At 42.4% G+C, this 14,684-nt stretch overlaps 1 protein-coding gene across 4 annotated transcripts in view; it reads left to right on the forward strand.

The window, feature by feature from the left end:
* The window catches only part of LOC117403781 (WD repeat and FYVE domain-containing protein 3), a 104,273-nt gene that overhangs the window by 29,440 nt on the left and 60,149 nt on the right, over positions 1 to 14,684 (forward strand). For 3 of the 4 annotated variants that reach the window (XM_058989513.1, XM_058989503.1, XM_058989520.1), the window contains exons 5-12: positions 1,073 to 1,234; positions 2,338 to 2,530; positions 4,297 to 4,483; positions 5,361 to 5,527; positions 5,941 to 6,408; positions 7,082 to 7,180; positions 11,245 to 11,438; positions 13,075 to 13,532. In XM_058989513.1, coding sequence (XP_058845496.1) covers positions 1,073 to 1,234; positions 2,338 to 2,530; positions 4,297 to 4,483; positions 5,361 to 5,527; positions 5,941 to 6,408; positions 7,082 to 7,180; positions 11,245 to 11,438; positions 13,075 to 13,532 — 1,928 coding nt within the window. The remainder of the gene's footprint in view (positions 1 to 1,072; positions 1,235 to 2,337; positions 2,531 to 4,296; positions 4,484 to 5,360; positions 5,528 to 5,940; positions 6,409 to 7,081; positions 7,181 to 11,244; positions 11,439 to 13,074; positions 13,533 to 14,684) is intronic. The other variant, XM_058989508.1, reaches the window with a different exon arrangement.

The raw sequence follows: 14,684 nt of genomic DNA on the forward strand, positions 1-14,684 counted from the left end.
AGATATTACATTATTTTTACATACTATTACATTATTTTTTACACATTATTTTTACATACAGTTACCCATTTATACATTTGGGTTTTTACTGGAGAAATCTAGGTAAAGTACCTTGCTCAAGGGTACAGCAGCAGTGTCCCCCAGCTGGGATTGAACCCACGACCCTCTGGTCAAGAGTCCAGAGCCCTAACCACTACTCCACACTGCTGCCCATCCCAGTCCATTACAAAATACACTGAACACAGGAGACTGCAATTCCATCCCGGTCCATTACAACAATACAAAATACACTGAATACTGGAGACTCAAATTCCACCCCACACACTGTCACTGAATAAAGGATGTATCTGTTCTACCTGAGCTACATATAACCAGATTGTTTTTATTTTATATATAGCTGTAGATTGACTATTTAATACCTGAAAAAAAAAAAAAAAAACATGTTCAAATTCTGACTTCACAATGATGTGTTTATCTTGAGGGGCCTGCAGACAGGCCTGGAGCAGTAAAAAGATCACAGCTTTCCAAACTGACTTTGTAGGCCGAATTAAGCAATATATTCAACTACATAACAGCATTTTATGTTTTCTGTGCTGTATATAAACCTGCTGGAGTAGTGTGATGAGCCAGTGGCTTGGAGACCAGAATCCAGTTTACTAGTGATGGGACCTGCCTCTGTGCCTGTCCACCAACTCCACATGCACTGGAGACAGGCGTGACAGGCCTATTGTTCCCAGCATTCACAGCACAGATGTGCAGGTCTGGAGAACGCTCTGGAGGGGTCACATGATCTATACACCAGGTCTCAGAGGGTTGAAAAGATGTTCACAATGCTAGGATCTATTACACAACTTTGAAACATTCATTGTTTCATAATATGGAAGGGAAAATGTTGTTGTTTTTGTTGTTGTTTGTGTTTTTTTTATTTTATTTTTTTATTCTTTTTTTATTATTTTACATTACCTTCAATTAAAGGCTTTCATTGTTATTTTAAAGAAGTGCTGTTTCCGTTTTTTGGTAAGCGACCTGAACAGAAACCGATGAAGGGTGTGGTGCTGTGTTTCTTTCTCAGAAAGCGGTGGATTGCATGACCACAATGTCGGTGCCGTCCACACTGGTGAAGTGCTTGTACCTGTTCTTTGACCTCCCTCACGTGCCGGAGGTACCCGGAGCTGCCCAGACCGAGCTGCCCCTCGCGGAACGCAGGGCTCTGCTGCAGAAAGTCTTTGTGCAGGTCAGCGAGCCACAAGAGCAGTCTGCATGATTCATGATGTCAATATATTACACACAAGAGCAGTCTGCATGATGCATGATGTCAATGTATTACACACAAGAGCAGCCTGCATGATGCATGATGTCAATGTATTACCCACAAGAGCAGTCTGCATGATGTCAATGTATTACACACATGAGCAGTCTGCATAATGTTAATGTATTACACACATGAGCAGTCTGCATGATGTCAATGTATTACACACAAGAGCAGTCTGCATGATGTCAATGTATTACACACAAGAGCAGTCTGCATGATGTCAATGTATTACACACAAGCAGTCTGCATGATGTCAATGTATTACACACAAGAGCAGTCTGCATGGTGTGAATGTATTACACACAAGAGCAGTCTGAACTCAGTATTTCACAATTCAATAATTCACGGTTAGGGCATGTTGCCAGTAAATTGTACATTCGCTGAGTCACTTTTTTAATATTTCACTGTTTTGTTTATTTGTAAGACAGTTGGTGAAAATAGAGGTAGCGCTGCACTGAAATATTGTGAATGAACAGCTGATAACCGAGTAGCCTCTCCACTAGCCTATCAACAGCGACTTGTAAAGTATCCCCTTCAGCAATCTGCTGTTGTCGGCATGAATATCATTCTAATGAAAACACGTGTGTCTCCTATAGTATATGCATGTATTGGGAAATAGGACTTGACAGGTTATTTTAAACAATTGACCATGACATCTTCCTTGATTTTAAAAGTGTCAGCTCTATTTTTGTACTATTATTTTTGTAAGAGAGACTTTCTATAAAGCCTATTTCAGGATTAAATCCCTTTTTAATAATTAAACTCTTCTTTTTTATTAGATATACATCCTTAGAGAAAGCTTTTGGAGACTCAGTGATATTGGTGTTTAGAGTAAGCCTTTTTATTTTTTTAACTTATTTTGGAGAAAATAAGTTAAATAGGGTTACAATTTTCTTTAATTCTTTATTAGCTTATAATGTTCTTGTCATAGATTCCTTTTCATGGTCTAAAATAAAAAAGTAGTCATTTTGCCCAGCCAGCACCAAGCCCTTTTACCCTAAGTTAGTTTGTTCTTCCTGTTTCAGATCCTGGTGAAGTTGTGCAGTTTCGTGTCCCCAGCAGAAGAGCTTGCACAGAAAGATGACCTGCAGCTGTTATTCAGTGCAATAACATCATGGTGTCCTCCCCACAATCTGCCTTGGAGGAAGAGCGCAGGGGAAGTGCTGATGACAATATCACGGCATGGCCTCAGTGTTAATGTAGTCAAGTACATTCACGGTGCGTGTGCTGCCCCTGGTTACTGTTAGTACTGAAGCTGCGTTCTTGGAGTGGTCTTGTTTATTATTTAATAGTCTGCTTGTTTTGTGAATTAGTCAATCCTTAGAGGTCATAAGTTCAGCTGTGACAGATTTAAAGATCATAGTTTAACTGTCTGAAACACCTATGCGATCAAAGTCGTCTTTCCATCCCAATGTGTCTTTGTCTCTTTGCTTACAACGTTGCATACGTCTGTGCCAGAAGGAGAATGTTATTTCTCACTGTAATGCAGATAGATTCACAAATCAAAAGAGATATTGGCTGACATTTCTGCTTCCATATAGTGATTCTCTGAGCAGGTGAGAGAGGGTTATTCTCTAACATGCCACATGTCCCATAATGCCTTGCAGTTCTTCAGTAATTGCACTACTGGGAATAGTACTGTACGCATGTTCCAGTTAAATGGAGACTGGTGCATTCAATTACTCCAACACATGCAAAGATTCTCCCCAATCTGGCAGGTAGAAATGGAGCTCATGTTACTTCCTCTTGTTAATGACTTGCTTGAATATCAACCACTATAATACAGGAGGCTGTGTGGTCCAGTGGTTAAAGAAAAGGGCTTGTAACCAGGAGGTCCCCAGTTCAAATCCCACCTCTGCCACTGACGCATTGTGTGACCCTGAGCAAGTCACTTAATCTCCTTGTGCTCCGTCTTTCGGGTGAGACGTAATTGTAAGTGACTCTGCGGCTGATGCATAGTTCACACACCCTATTCTCTGTAAGTCGCCTTGGATAAAGGTGTCTGCTAAATAAACAAATAATACTGGTTTTGACAGCCTTCAGCTCAGCTCAGACCTGCTGTTTGTGAAATCTATGAGCAGACATTGCTTCGAGCAGCTCCTTACTGTGTCACCGCTGTGAACAGCTACTGTTTTTAATGGGTCTCATTCCACACTTTCAGGGTACAGACTGGCTGGATTAACTCAACAAGATTTACAACCCAACACACCATTGATGTAGATTCTCAGCATAGAGCCAACACTGAGCAGCTTGTTGCAGTGGATGTGGATGTTTCCCACATTTTGAAAACCATCCATTTTTCTTCTGCTGAAGTTTACCTGCACCCAGCTATGTTTGCATCAATTCACTTTGATGTGACAGATTGAGATGCGTCCGAGAGAAAAAGGCCTACAGCGTGGTGCAAAGAAACCTGTACTAAACAAAACCCTTTCCGTTTATTCTAAAAGATTTTAAAATAGTATTTACTGTAAATATTGTTCATATAAAGCTTTGTTTGTGTGCTTTTATGACACCAAACAATTACAGATTATTGTTAATACCGTAAAACTGTGCCAAAATAATTGACAGTTCCCTTGTTTTATTAAATATCCTACAGGGCTTCAAACAAATAAGGGACACTCTGAGAAGTGCTTATTGTGTATACAGAGACTGCCTGACACTGATTTCCAGTATGCTTATTGATGCCAGATCAATGTTGAAGTCAGTGGTGATAATACCCCATATTGACGTGTGGAGGGGAGACCCCTTTCCTAGCATAGACTGCACGGTCTGATAGCTGTATATTACCGTCACCAGACACCTTACCTGACATCTGGTTGGCATTAAAATGACAAGGAGGTTTGGACAGCATTTCATTACAGGATTTTGGAATGTGTAACGCTTAATTTTTGCAGCAGTCTACATGAAATATGCATTTAAAAAGGGGCTTTCTTCAAGGTATGCTTTGATTTATTCATTTATTTATCTATGTATTTATTTTGCAGAGAAAGAATGTTTGGCCACATGCATTCAGAACATGCAGCAGTCAGAGGACCTTTCATCCCTGGAGATAGTGGAAATGTTTGCTGGGCTGTCCTGCTTTCTGAAAGACTCCAGTGATGTATCACAGACATTGCTGGATGATTTCAGGATGTGTCAGGGATACACTTTCCTTTGTGATCTAATGCTGAGGTAAAAAACTTAATGCAAAAGAGAGAAGAAAAAAAAAGTTGGTCTGCGATGGTTGCGGTTGGATTTGTGTGGGCGTGTGTTTACGCTACAACCTAACTCTCTTCCAATTTCTTATTCTTACTATGATTGGCTGCAAAGACACCGGGGCTAACTAGTGATTGGATAATGTTTTGTTGGGTGGGTTTTTATTGCGAAGTTTCCTAGTAATTGTAATATTACTAGTGTAATAGAAAATATCTCCGAGTCACGGAGTCCGAATGTTCGAGTCCGAGTCACACAGGGTCGAGTCCGAGTCACGAAAAATGCGTCCTGAGTGCAAGTTCCAGACTTGTCCTACAAGTCTGCTCCCAACACAGACTCTGAATGTCCATTTCAGTCCAGAGATCATATTTAACAATCAGCTCTTAAATGAGTTCAACAGGCTGAGCTTCAATTAACCAATTTAGGAGTTGATTGGAACAAAGTCCTGGACTGTGCCGGGCCTTGAGGACCAGCTGGGAGCCGTGTTGCTGGGATCCACTGCTGTAAAGCTATGTGTATTGTGTGCTGATTCTCAATTATGTGAATAGGATACTGGACACACACACAACCAGGGCTCAAGAGCTCATTGTAGTAGAACATGGATAACATTAACATTATCATAGGAGACACTCCTTCCAATTGTTTGTCCTTCATGATTCCAGCCCCCAGGGAATCACAAATAAGGCATGTAAGCAGAAAATAGTTTTTCATAAGTAGAGGTTGATTTTTTTAATAACTTTATGGTACTTTGATTTTAGACAAGGATAGCGAATATCACAGCCTTCAAAGTAATTTTTATCCATTTCAAATGTAGTCATGAATCACCAATAACAACGTGTTCCTTTTCTGTTTGTAGGCTGGAGCAAGCAAAAGAGGATGATTCCAAAGACGCTCTGAAAGACTTGGTTAATGTGGTCACTTCCCTGACATTGTACGGGGTGACTGAGCTCAAACCTGCTGGCATCACCACGGGGGTACCGTTTCTCTTGCCAGGGTTTGCTGTGCCACAGCCAACAGGAAAAGGTTTCTTTTAGTCTCTTTTTTTAATATATTTTAAAACTGATACACCACATGTTTCAACTAGGCTATGAAATACTGTGTTATATAAAAATAAAATGAAAGGGGTTATTGCTTATTAAATAATTCCATAAATCTTACTTGTTATGCACTGACATGCTCTATGTAAGTATCATATGTACAGTTTTGAAGGAAGCTGATATTAATGAGGTGAAATGACGTAGGAAGCGCAAGTATACCTTGAAAATAGAGCATGCATACTGAGATCTTTCTTTAACGGAGTGATACCAGATGTCATGAAATCCTTGATTGCTATAACATACATATCTTCTTATTAAGCAGTATATAAGAGGGGGATGAGTCAAGGTTTATAAGAAGTCTAGTCTGTACTGTACTAAGTTCTATCTTGTTTGATTTAGGCCACACTGTGCGGAACATCCAAGCCTTCTCTGTGCTTCAGAACGCCTTTCTCAAAGCGAAAACCTGTCGCCTCACCAGAATCATCCTGGATGCAATTTCAAACATTTACATGGCAGACAATGCCAATTACTTCATCCTGGAGTCCCAGCACACTTTGTCGCAGTTTGCAGAAAAGATGTTGAAGATGTCGGAGGTGCAGACCAAATATTTTGAGCTGTTGGAGTTTGTGGTTTTCAGTTTGAACTACATCCCCTGTAAAGAGTTGTTCAGTGTGAGCATGCTGCTGAAGTCCAGCTCCTCTTACCAGTGCAGCATGGCAGCGACGCGGACCCTGCTGAAGTTCAGCCGCCACGACCCCCTCTTCAGAGACGTGTTCAGAGAGGTGGGGCTGATGGAGGTTCTGGTGAACCTGCTGCACAAGTACGCTGCGCTGCTGAAGGACCCCACACAGGGGTTGAACGAGCAAGGTGTGTGAGCTAGGAAAGAAAGCATGCTGCATGTACATGGGCTGAATAAGCTAGGAAAGAAAGCATGCTGCATGTACAAACAGGCTGAACGAACAAGGTGTGTGAGCTAGGAAAGAAAGCATGCTGCATGTACATGGGCTGAATGAGCTAGGAAAGAAAGCATGCTGCATGTACAAACAGGCTGAACGAACAAGGTGTGTGAGCTAGGAAAGAAAGCATGCTGCATGTACAAACAGGCTGAACGAACAAGGTGTGTGAGCTAGGAATGAAAGCATGCTGCATGTACATGGGCTGAATGAGCTAGGAAAGAAAGCATGCTGCATGTACAAACAGGCTGAACGAACAAGGTGTGTGAGCTAGGAAAGAAAGCATGCTGCATGTACCCGGGCTGAACCAGCAAGGTGTTTGAGCTAGGAAAGAAAGCATGCTGCATGTATAAACGGGCTGAACGAACAAGGTGTGTGAGCTAGGAAAGAAAGCATGCTGCTTGTACACGGGCTGAACTAGCAAGGTGTTTTAGCTAGGAAAGAAACCATGCTGCATGTACAAACGGGCCGAATGAGCTAGGTGTGTGAGCTAGGAAAGAAAGCATGCTGCATGTTCAAACGGGCTGTTGTTTGAAATGTTGGAAGGCATGATGGATCCACTCACTCTGTACCCTCTTGTATTGCAGTAGATTCTAATAATAGCTTAATGGAGGACCAAAAGCAGTTGGCATGGCTGGTGATGGAGACCTTAACAGTGCTTCTGCAAGGGTCCAACACAAATGCAGGTAAACGAATGGGTTAACAGTGGGGTCTTATAAACGAATGGGCTAACAGTGGGGTCTTGTAAACGAATGGGCCAACAGTGGGGTCTTGTAAACGAATGGGCTAACAGTGGAGTTTTGGTAAGAACATAAGAAAGGTTACAAACGAGAGGAGGCCATCTTGCTTGTTTGGTTGTTGGTAGTTATTGATCCCAGAATCTCATCAAGCAGCTTCTTCAAGGATCCCAGGGTGTCTGCTTCAACAACATTACTGGGGAGTTGGTTCCAGACTCCCACAATCCCCATACTGATTCACTATGTAACACAATTATTGTTCCTGGGTAGTAAGTGTTATTTCCTAATTGCTTATGCCTCAAAAGTATAGAAAATGGCTATTATTCCCCACAAACTTTGCTTTTGTGACCAGGACAGTGATATTTTGAAATGTACCTATTTCCAATGAGAAAACGGGCGAATTTGTGTCTTTTTGTTCACATAAAGTCAGAAAAAAACAACATATGAATCCAAATTAACATGTATTTATACTAAAGTAATACAAAAATGACTACCAAAGATTTAGAAGTGAGTAGTTTTTCGAGATTTACGATTATACTGTAAATCACTTTCACGAATCAGCCCCCAAATGTAGTCTCACATCATGTTCTCGTTATACTGTCCTTGGTAGCGGCGTTCAAAGTCCAGTATATCCTGGTGGAAGCGCTCGCCTTGCTCCTCCGAGTACGCTCCCATGTTCTCCTTGAATTTATCAAGATGAGCATCAAGGATATGGACTTTGAGGGACATCCTATAGCCCATTGTGCCGTAGTTCTTCACCAGAGTCTCAACCAGCTCCACATAGTTTTCGGCCTTGTGATTGCCCAGGAAGCCCCGAACCACTGCGACAAAGCTGTTCCAAGCCGCTTTCTCCTTACTAGTGAGCTTCTTGGGGAATTCATTGCACTCCAGGATCTTCTTTATCTGTGGTCCGACGAAGACACCGGCTTTGACCTTTGCCTCAGACAGCTTAGGGAAGAAGTCTTGAAGGTACTTGAAGGCTGCCGACTCCTTATCTAGAGCTCTGACAAATTGTTTCATAAGGCCCAATTTGATGTGCAGTGGTGGCATCAGCACCTTCCGGGGGTCCAGCAGTGGCTCCCACTTGACGTTGTTCCTCCCCACAGAGAACTCGGTCCGCTGTGGCCAGTCCCACCTGTGGTAGTGCGCCTTGGTGTCCCTGCTGTCCCAAAGGCAAAGATAGCAGGGAAACTTGGTAAAACCGCCTTGGAGACCCATCAGGAATGCCACCATTTTGAAGTCTCCTATGACCTCCCAGCCATACTCATCATACTTCAAGGCGTCCAGCAAGGTCTTGATGCTGTTGTAATCCTCTTTGAGGTGCACCGAGTGAGCCAGGGGAAGAGATGGGTACTTGTTACCATTATGGAGCAGCACGGCTTTGAGGCTCCTGGATGAGCTGTCAATGAAGAGGCGCCACTCATTCTGGTTACAGGCGATTCCGATTGCCTCGAACAGACTGGTCACATTGTGGCAGAAGCAGAGCCCATCTTGACGGGTGAAGAAGCTGGAAAAAGGTTGGTGACGCTTCCTCTGATCTGTGACTTGCACACTTTCATCCAACAAGTTCCACTGCTTGAGCCTAGATGTCAAAAGCTCGGCATTGGACTTGGTGAGACCAAGATCTCTAATCAAGTCGTTGAGGTCTTTTTGGTTGGGGTAGTATGGGTTTCTCTCCTCAGCTCCACCTCTGAAATTGTCATCTGGATCTACAACGTCTTCCTCGCTCTCTGACTTGCTGCTCTCTCCTAAAGACGGCTGCTCTCTCTCTGGAGGAGTGGGTACGGGGAGCTCATGGCAGTGTGGCACCGGGGCGATGGATGAAGGAAGATCCGGATACGTGATAGCAGGTGCATTCTTGCCAGTCCGACGTTTGGAAGGGTCCACCATGCAGAAGTAGCAGTTGCTTGAGTGGTCAGTGGGTTCCCACCAAATTCTTGGGATAGCGAACTTCATGGCTCTCTTTTCCCCTCTGTACCATCCTACAAAAATACATTTATTTCACCCATGACTAATGTGTAAGAGATTCTCGCAACATTTTTCATATATGATATATTTTTTCAATAACATTGAAAATTGTAAAACATTTTAAAATTAAAAACTTTTACAATTTTAAAAATTTTAACAAATTTTATAACATAAAATTCCGAGCAACAATTGTCCATCTTACCTTCCAGAGTGTTTTTGCAGTGCTCGCAGGTGAAATGAAGTGCCCAGGGTTTGTCTTGATCCCCGACAGGCATGCCGAAATATGCCTTGTAGGCCTCACACATCTTAGCAGATGCTTCCACGGAGTACTTTTTCGCTCTTGTCTTGATAAATTGGCCGCAGACATAGCAAAATGCGTCTGCCGGATGCTTGCAGCCTCTTGATGCCATCTCAGAAAAATGCAGATATGTATCTACTTAGGCAGCTGGAACTAAACTGAACTGGTGGGCTTAAGGCCCCTGTATTTATACTACTATTTATATTACTGGAAAGTTCTAGAAAGTTCTAGAAGTTACTCCAAGTTTACTCAGCACTGAATCTATCTGGAATGTTCTGGAAAATAGGTAAATTTCAAAATATCACTGTCCTGGTCACAAAAGCAAAGTTTGTGGGGAATAATAACCATTTTCTATACTTTTGAGGCATAAGCAATTAGGAAATAACACTTACTACCCAGGAACAAAAAAAATAAATAAATAATTGTTACACAGTGTTCTCATCTCGAGCTTCTCATTTGCCTGTGTTTATAATTAAAGCCATTTAAACTTGATTTGTCCCACTTTTTAAAAACATGTATGACTATTCTGACAGGCTGTGACTGTAGAAGTTAACAAGCTGATGCCTTTTTTGTGGATTGGTATTAATAGTGATTCATTTATAGGAAGGAAGTCGAGTGCTATTAGAAGCTACTAGCAGGAACCACACAGTACTAACATCATTTACCCTTTAGTAACTATTAATGACATCAGACTGCAAAGGGTCTTCCGTAATCTGTCCTTAAAAAGTCTAGTATATAGGGTTCAGTTGAACTGGACACGTCTAGTATATAGGGTTCAGTTGAACTGGACACGTCTAGTATGTAGGGTTCAGTTGAAACTTTTCATTGAAACTTATATAGGAGTGACATTAATAGATTTATCCAAATATGTTTTTCTCAGACATATTGGGATTAACAAATACATTAAATCACAGGCTTTAACATAGGAAACAGCGTCACGTGTTGAAGTACATTGTGGAGCTGATGAAACAGGCTTTCACATAGGAAACAGCTTCACGTGTTGAAGTACATTGTGGAGCTGAGCAGACCACATTGTAATTCTACTGAGATGATTACTTGAAAACTTGATGGGGAACATTCTTATTGGCCAAAGAGCCTGCTGGAAAATGTTTTTTGAGTTCTCTATAAATTGGATTCCATACATGTCAGATGATTTTTGAAAGTCAGGATTACCACATGCTTTCATTTTCCATCCTGCCTGGGAGGGGGGTTTTAAACCACCCACCCACACATCACAGGAACAGAAAGCCCCGTAGACCTTGATAGAAAACAGCAGAAGTACCCAGAAATGATCGAGTCAAATAAGGGTAGAAACAAGAGCCTCTTGACAGTGTTCAGCACTCTATGTGTACTTCATGTAAATCCATGTCTGTGAATAAGAAGAGGCTCTTAACCCCTCTGTGAAACTGGTGACCCCTATTAAAGGCTGAAGAGGCAACAATATATTGAATTTTACACTAAAGTGGAGTTCCTTAGTGAGCGTGTACTGCATTCCTCCACAGCTTATCTCAATAATCTGAGCCTGGATCCAGTTTTAGCGAGTCCACAGACTTCCCTGCCCCTTTAAATCAGGCCTCCGATTAGGTCCCTCAGGTCTCTATCAATCAAGAACAGGGAGTATTATGGTAGTATTTTGGTTTACTAGAAACACCAGAAAAGCTTCACTGTGATACTTATTGACAATGTTGTTTAATTATGTCAGCCCTCATTAAAGTGCGAGATGAATTCTTGTTTGCTTGTTTTTCAGGTGTTTTCAGGGAGTTTGGCGGTGCCAGGTGTGTCCATAACATTGTGAAGTACCCCCAGTGCAGGGAGCATGCTCTGCTGATTATCCAGCAGCTGCTGCTGTCCCCCAGTGGAGATGATGACATGGGCACTCTGCTAGGGTTAATGCACTCAGCACCACCCACAGAACTGCAGCTCAAAACCCATATACTCAAGGTAGGTACACTGTGAGTCAGCACCACCCAAAGAACTGCAGCTCAAAAGCCATACACTATGAGGGTTCCTTTAACAGAGCTCCAGACAGTATGCTAGCTTGTTTAGTCACTGACTGAGCACCTCTGGTATTGTATTGAAGAAACTCATCCATATTACATGAGAAGTCCCCGCTGGCTCACCTAGTAAAAGCACTGGAGTCCAGGGGGTTCAGATCCTGGCAGGCAGATATGCTGATCTTGGCGGAGGGGCCCACATTGAACGCTGCATTGGTCTTGTTGGTTCCTGACTCTTCCCATGGCCACACTGTGCTACACGTAGGGGTCAGCAGTGACTAGTAAGTTCAGTGTTTTTATTGATTCATCTCATCCACCATGTTTGCCAAGATCCTGGAAATGTCAGAGCCGGAGTCAGGGGAGGTATATGATTGTGTGTTGCGCTTTCTTCAGACGATAGGTGCTCTTGGGATCATCAGCTTGACCACACTGGATTAATCTGTCATATATTGTATTACTGTCGCATCATATTCCAGCTGTGCTGTTGTTTATTTCATGCTGTGTATTGACTGCTTCCTCCCTCAACTCCTCCAAACAAGTGGCATTGTGGTTGGTATTGGCCTTCTCTTGTACACCTAAATAACCACTGGGCTTGTGCAAAGTATTACAGCGTGGCCAGAATTCTTGCGAAGATGGCAGACAAGATGAACCAATCAGAACACTGACTCCCTTCTCACTCCCTGCTGTTTGTTTGAAGCAGGTTCCCTCTCCTCAGTATCTATGACTTCATACATTTCCGCAGCACTTCCTGTGATAGAGCGTTCACTCTTTCAGAAATATTGGAAATGTTTTTGGTTGCTCTACATGTGTTGCACATTGCTTGAAATCTGCATTGTATTATCTGTGGCTATCAGTGCGCCAATGCTGAAACGACCCTGAGAGTTTCCATAAATGATTCATGTCATGCTTCTATCTGGGAAGTGAAAAACTGAAATCGAATCTAAAAGAAGTTTTCCTGGACAGCAGTGTCCGAGTTTCATGGGTAGAGTGCAGTTATTATATTGTTACAATAAAAACAAGTCTGAAGTTATCTACATGTATCCAGAGAAGCTCTTATTCAGTTGTGATTAGTTAGAGTTCTACATGTGTCCAGAGAAGCTCTTATTCAATTGTGATTGGTTAGAGTTCTACATGTATCCAGAGAAGCTCTTATTCAGTTGTGATTGGTTAGAGTTCTACATGTGTCCAGAGAAGCTCTTATTCAATTGTGATTGGTTAGAGTTCTACATGTATCCAGAGAAGGTCCTATTCAATTGTGTTAAACCTACTGATAACATTCTTTATCACAAGTTAACGAGAGTGTCTGGAATCTGGAGATGCACTCTGTGTAGCAACCTGTATGGCACACTGACAGGCTAATAATTTAGATAGTTGAAAATGCAGCTAATCCTACTTCCACATTTGTCCCTTTCAAAGTGAATTGAACTTGCTAAACAAACACGATTAAATATGAGGAAGGCGAGGTGCATTATAGCCAGGCTTGTATTTTGTATTATTGCAGCGGCAGGCGACTCCTATAATTGTAATTGAATATCTCATTGTAATATTAATAATAACAGTTATGTATATTGTGTTACCCACAGGCCCTTCTCGCTGTCTTGAGAGAGAGTCACCGCACCAGGACAGTGTTCAGAAAGGTTGGAGGGTTTGTTTATGTCACCTCTCTGCTGGTTGCCATGGAGAGGTCCTTGTGTTCTCCCCCTAGGAACGGCTGGGAGACAGTCAACCAGAAGCAGTTGTTTGAGCTGCTGCACACAGTGTTCTGCACGCTGACTGCTGCCATGCGCTATGAGCCTGCCAACTCCCACTTCTTCAGCACAGAGATCCAGTACGAGAAGCTGGCAGACGCAGTGAGGCTGCTGGGCTGCTTCTCAGACTCCAAGAAAATCTCCCCGGCAACGGTCTTCCCATCAAACTCTCAACCCTTCCAGAGGCTGCTTGAAGAGGAGCTCCTCCCAGGGGACAGTGTGTCTCCCACTCTGAGGCACTGCAGCAAGCTCTTCATCTACCTGTACAAGATGGCCACGGATTCCTTTGACAGGTATGCAACTCGGTCTGGTATTGAAAAAGTGTTTTGGATGGGGTGAAGATAATATCAGAATACAGTGAAACTAAAATACGGTGCTTTTGAAAAGAATCTAGGTTTAAAGTTGGGCAGTTCGGAAGCTGTGAGCGGACGTATTGATCCGATTGCTGGTCTATAGTGTCACATTGCCAGTTTAGCTCCTACCTGGAAGTAGAAAAAGATTGGTGATAGAATACATGTGCTTTCAACCTCAAGGCCTTGTTGTGCCTGCTCATTACAATTGTATTTCTCTTTGTAGGTGGAATATAATTGGACAGGATTTTTGGATTCAGTTCTAAAAGACACAAATGAAACACAAAGCGGGCAACTTACAAGCCCCAGTTTCAGCTAATTTGCATTTTAATTAAACATATGTGATTTCTGCAAACTGACTGATAAAGACTCAACGCTTCCAGGTATTGGCTCAATATTCTGTGATTCTGTAAGTCAGTTCGATCGGGTTGTCTCACTAGAATGAGTCTCTCCTGCTAGTTTTGATCGGGGTGTCTCACTAGAATGAGTCTCTCCTGCTAGTTTTGATCGGGGTGTCACACTAGAATGAGTCTCTCCTGCTAGTTTTGATTGGGGTGTCACTAAAATGAGTCTCCTGCTAGTTTTGATCGGGGTGTCACACTAGAATGAGTCTCCTCTATGCTAGTTTTGATTGGGGTGTCACACTAGAATGAGTCTCTCCTGCTAGTTTTGATTGGGGTGTCACTAAAATGAGTCTCCTGCTAGTTTTGATCGGGGTGTCACACTAGAATGAGTCTCCTCTATGCTAGTTTTGATTGGGGTGTCACACTAGAATGAGTTTCACCTGCTAGTTTCTTTGCAAAGCTATCTTCTATCTCAGAGTTGATTTCATGTAGTGATGTCATATTTTCAGGGTTTTAATAAACCTTCATGCTAAATGTGTTGCTCACTATGGAATTGATCTCTGATCTAATATGGAGCCATATTGAGGTTTTGTGACTTTTGTCAAAGAGCCCTGATGTTCATACAGGGGGTGCTTTGTTTACAAACCATTTGATTTAACAGAGCCCTGATGTTCGTACAGGGGGTGCTTTGTTTACAACCCATTTGATTTAACAGAGCCCTGATGTTCGTACAGGGGGTGCTTTGTTTCTG

The sequence above is a fragment of the Acipenser ruthenus genome, chromosome 2 (assembly GCF_902713425.1).
Source record: "Acipenser ruthenus chromosome 2, fAciRut3.2 maternal haplotype, whole genome shotgun sequence".
In the NCBI taxonomy this organism is placed as follows: domain Eukaryota; kingdom Metazoa; phylum Chordata; class Actinopteri; order Acipenseriformes; family Acipenseridae; genus Acipenser; species Acipenser ruthenus.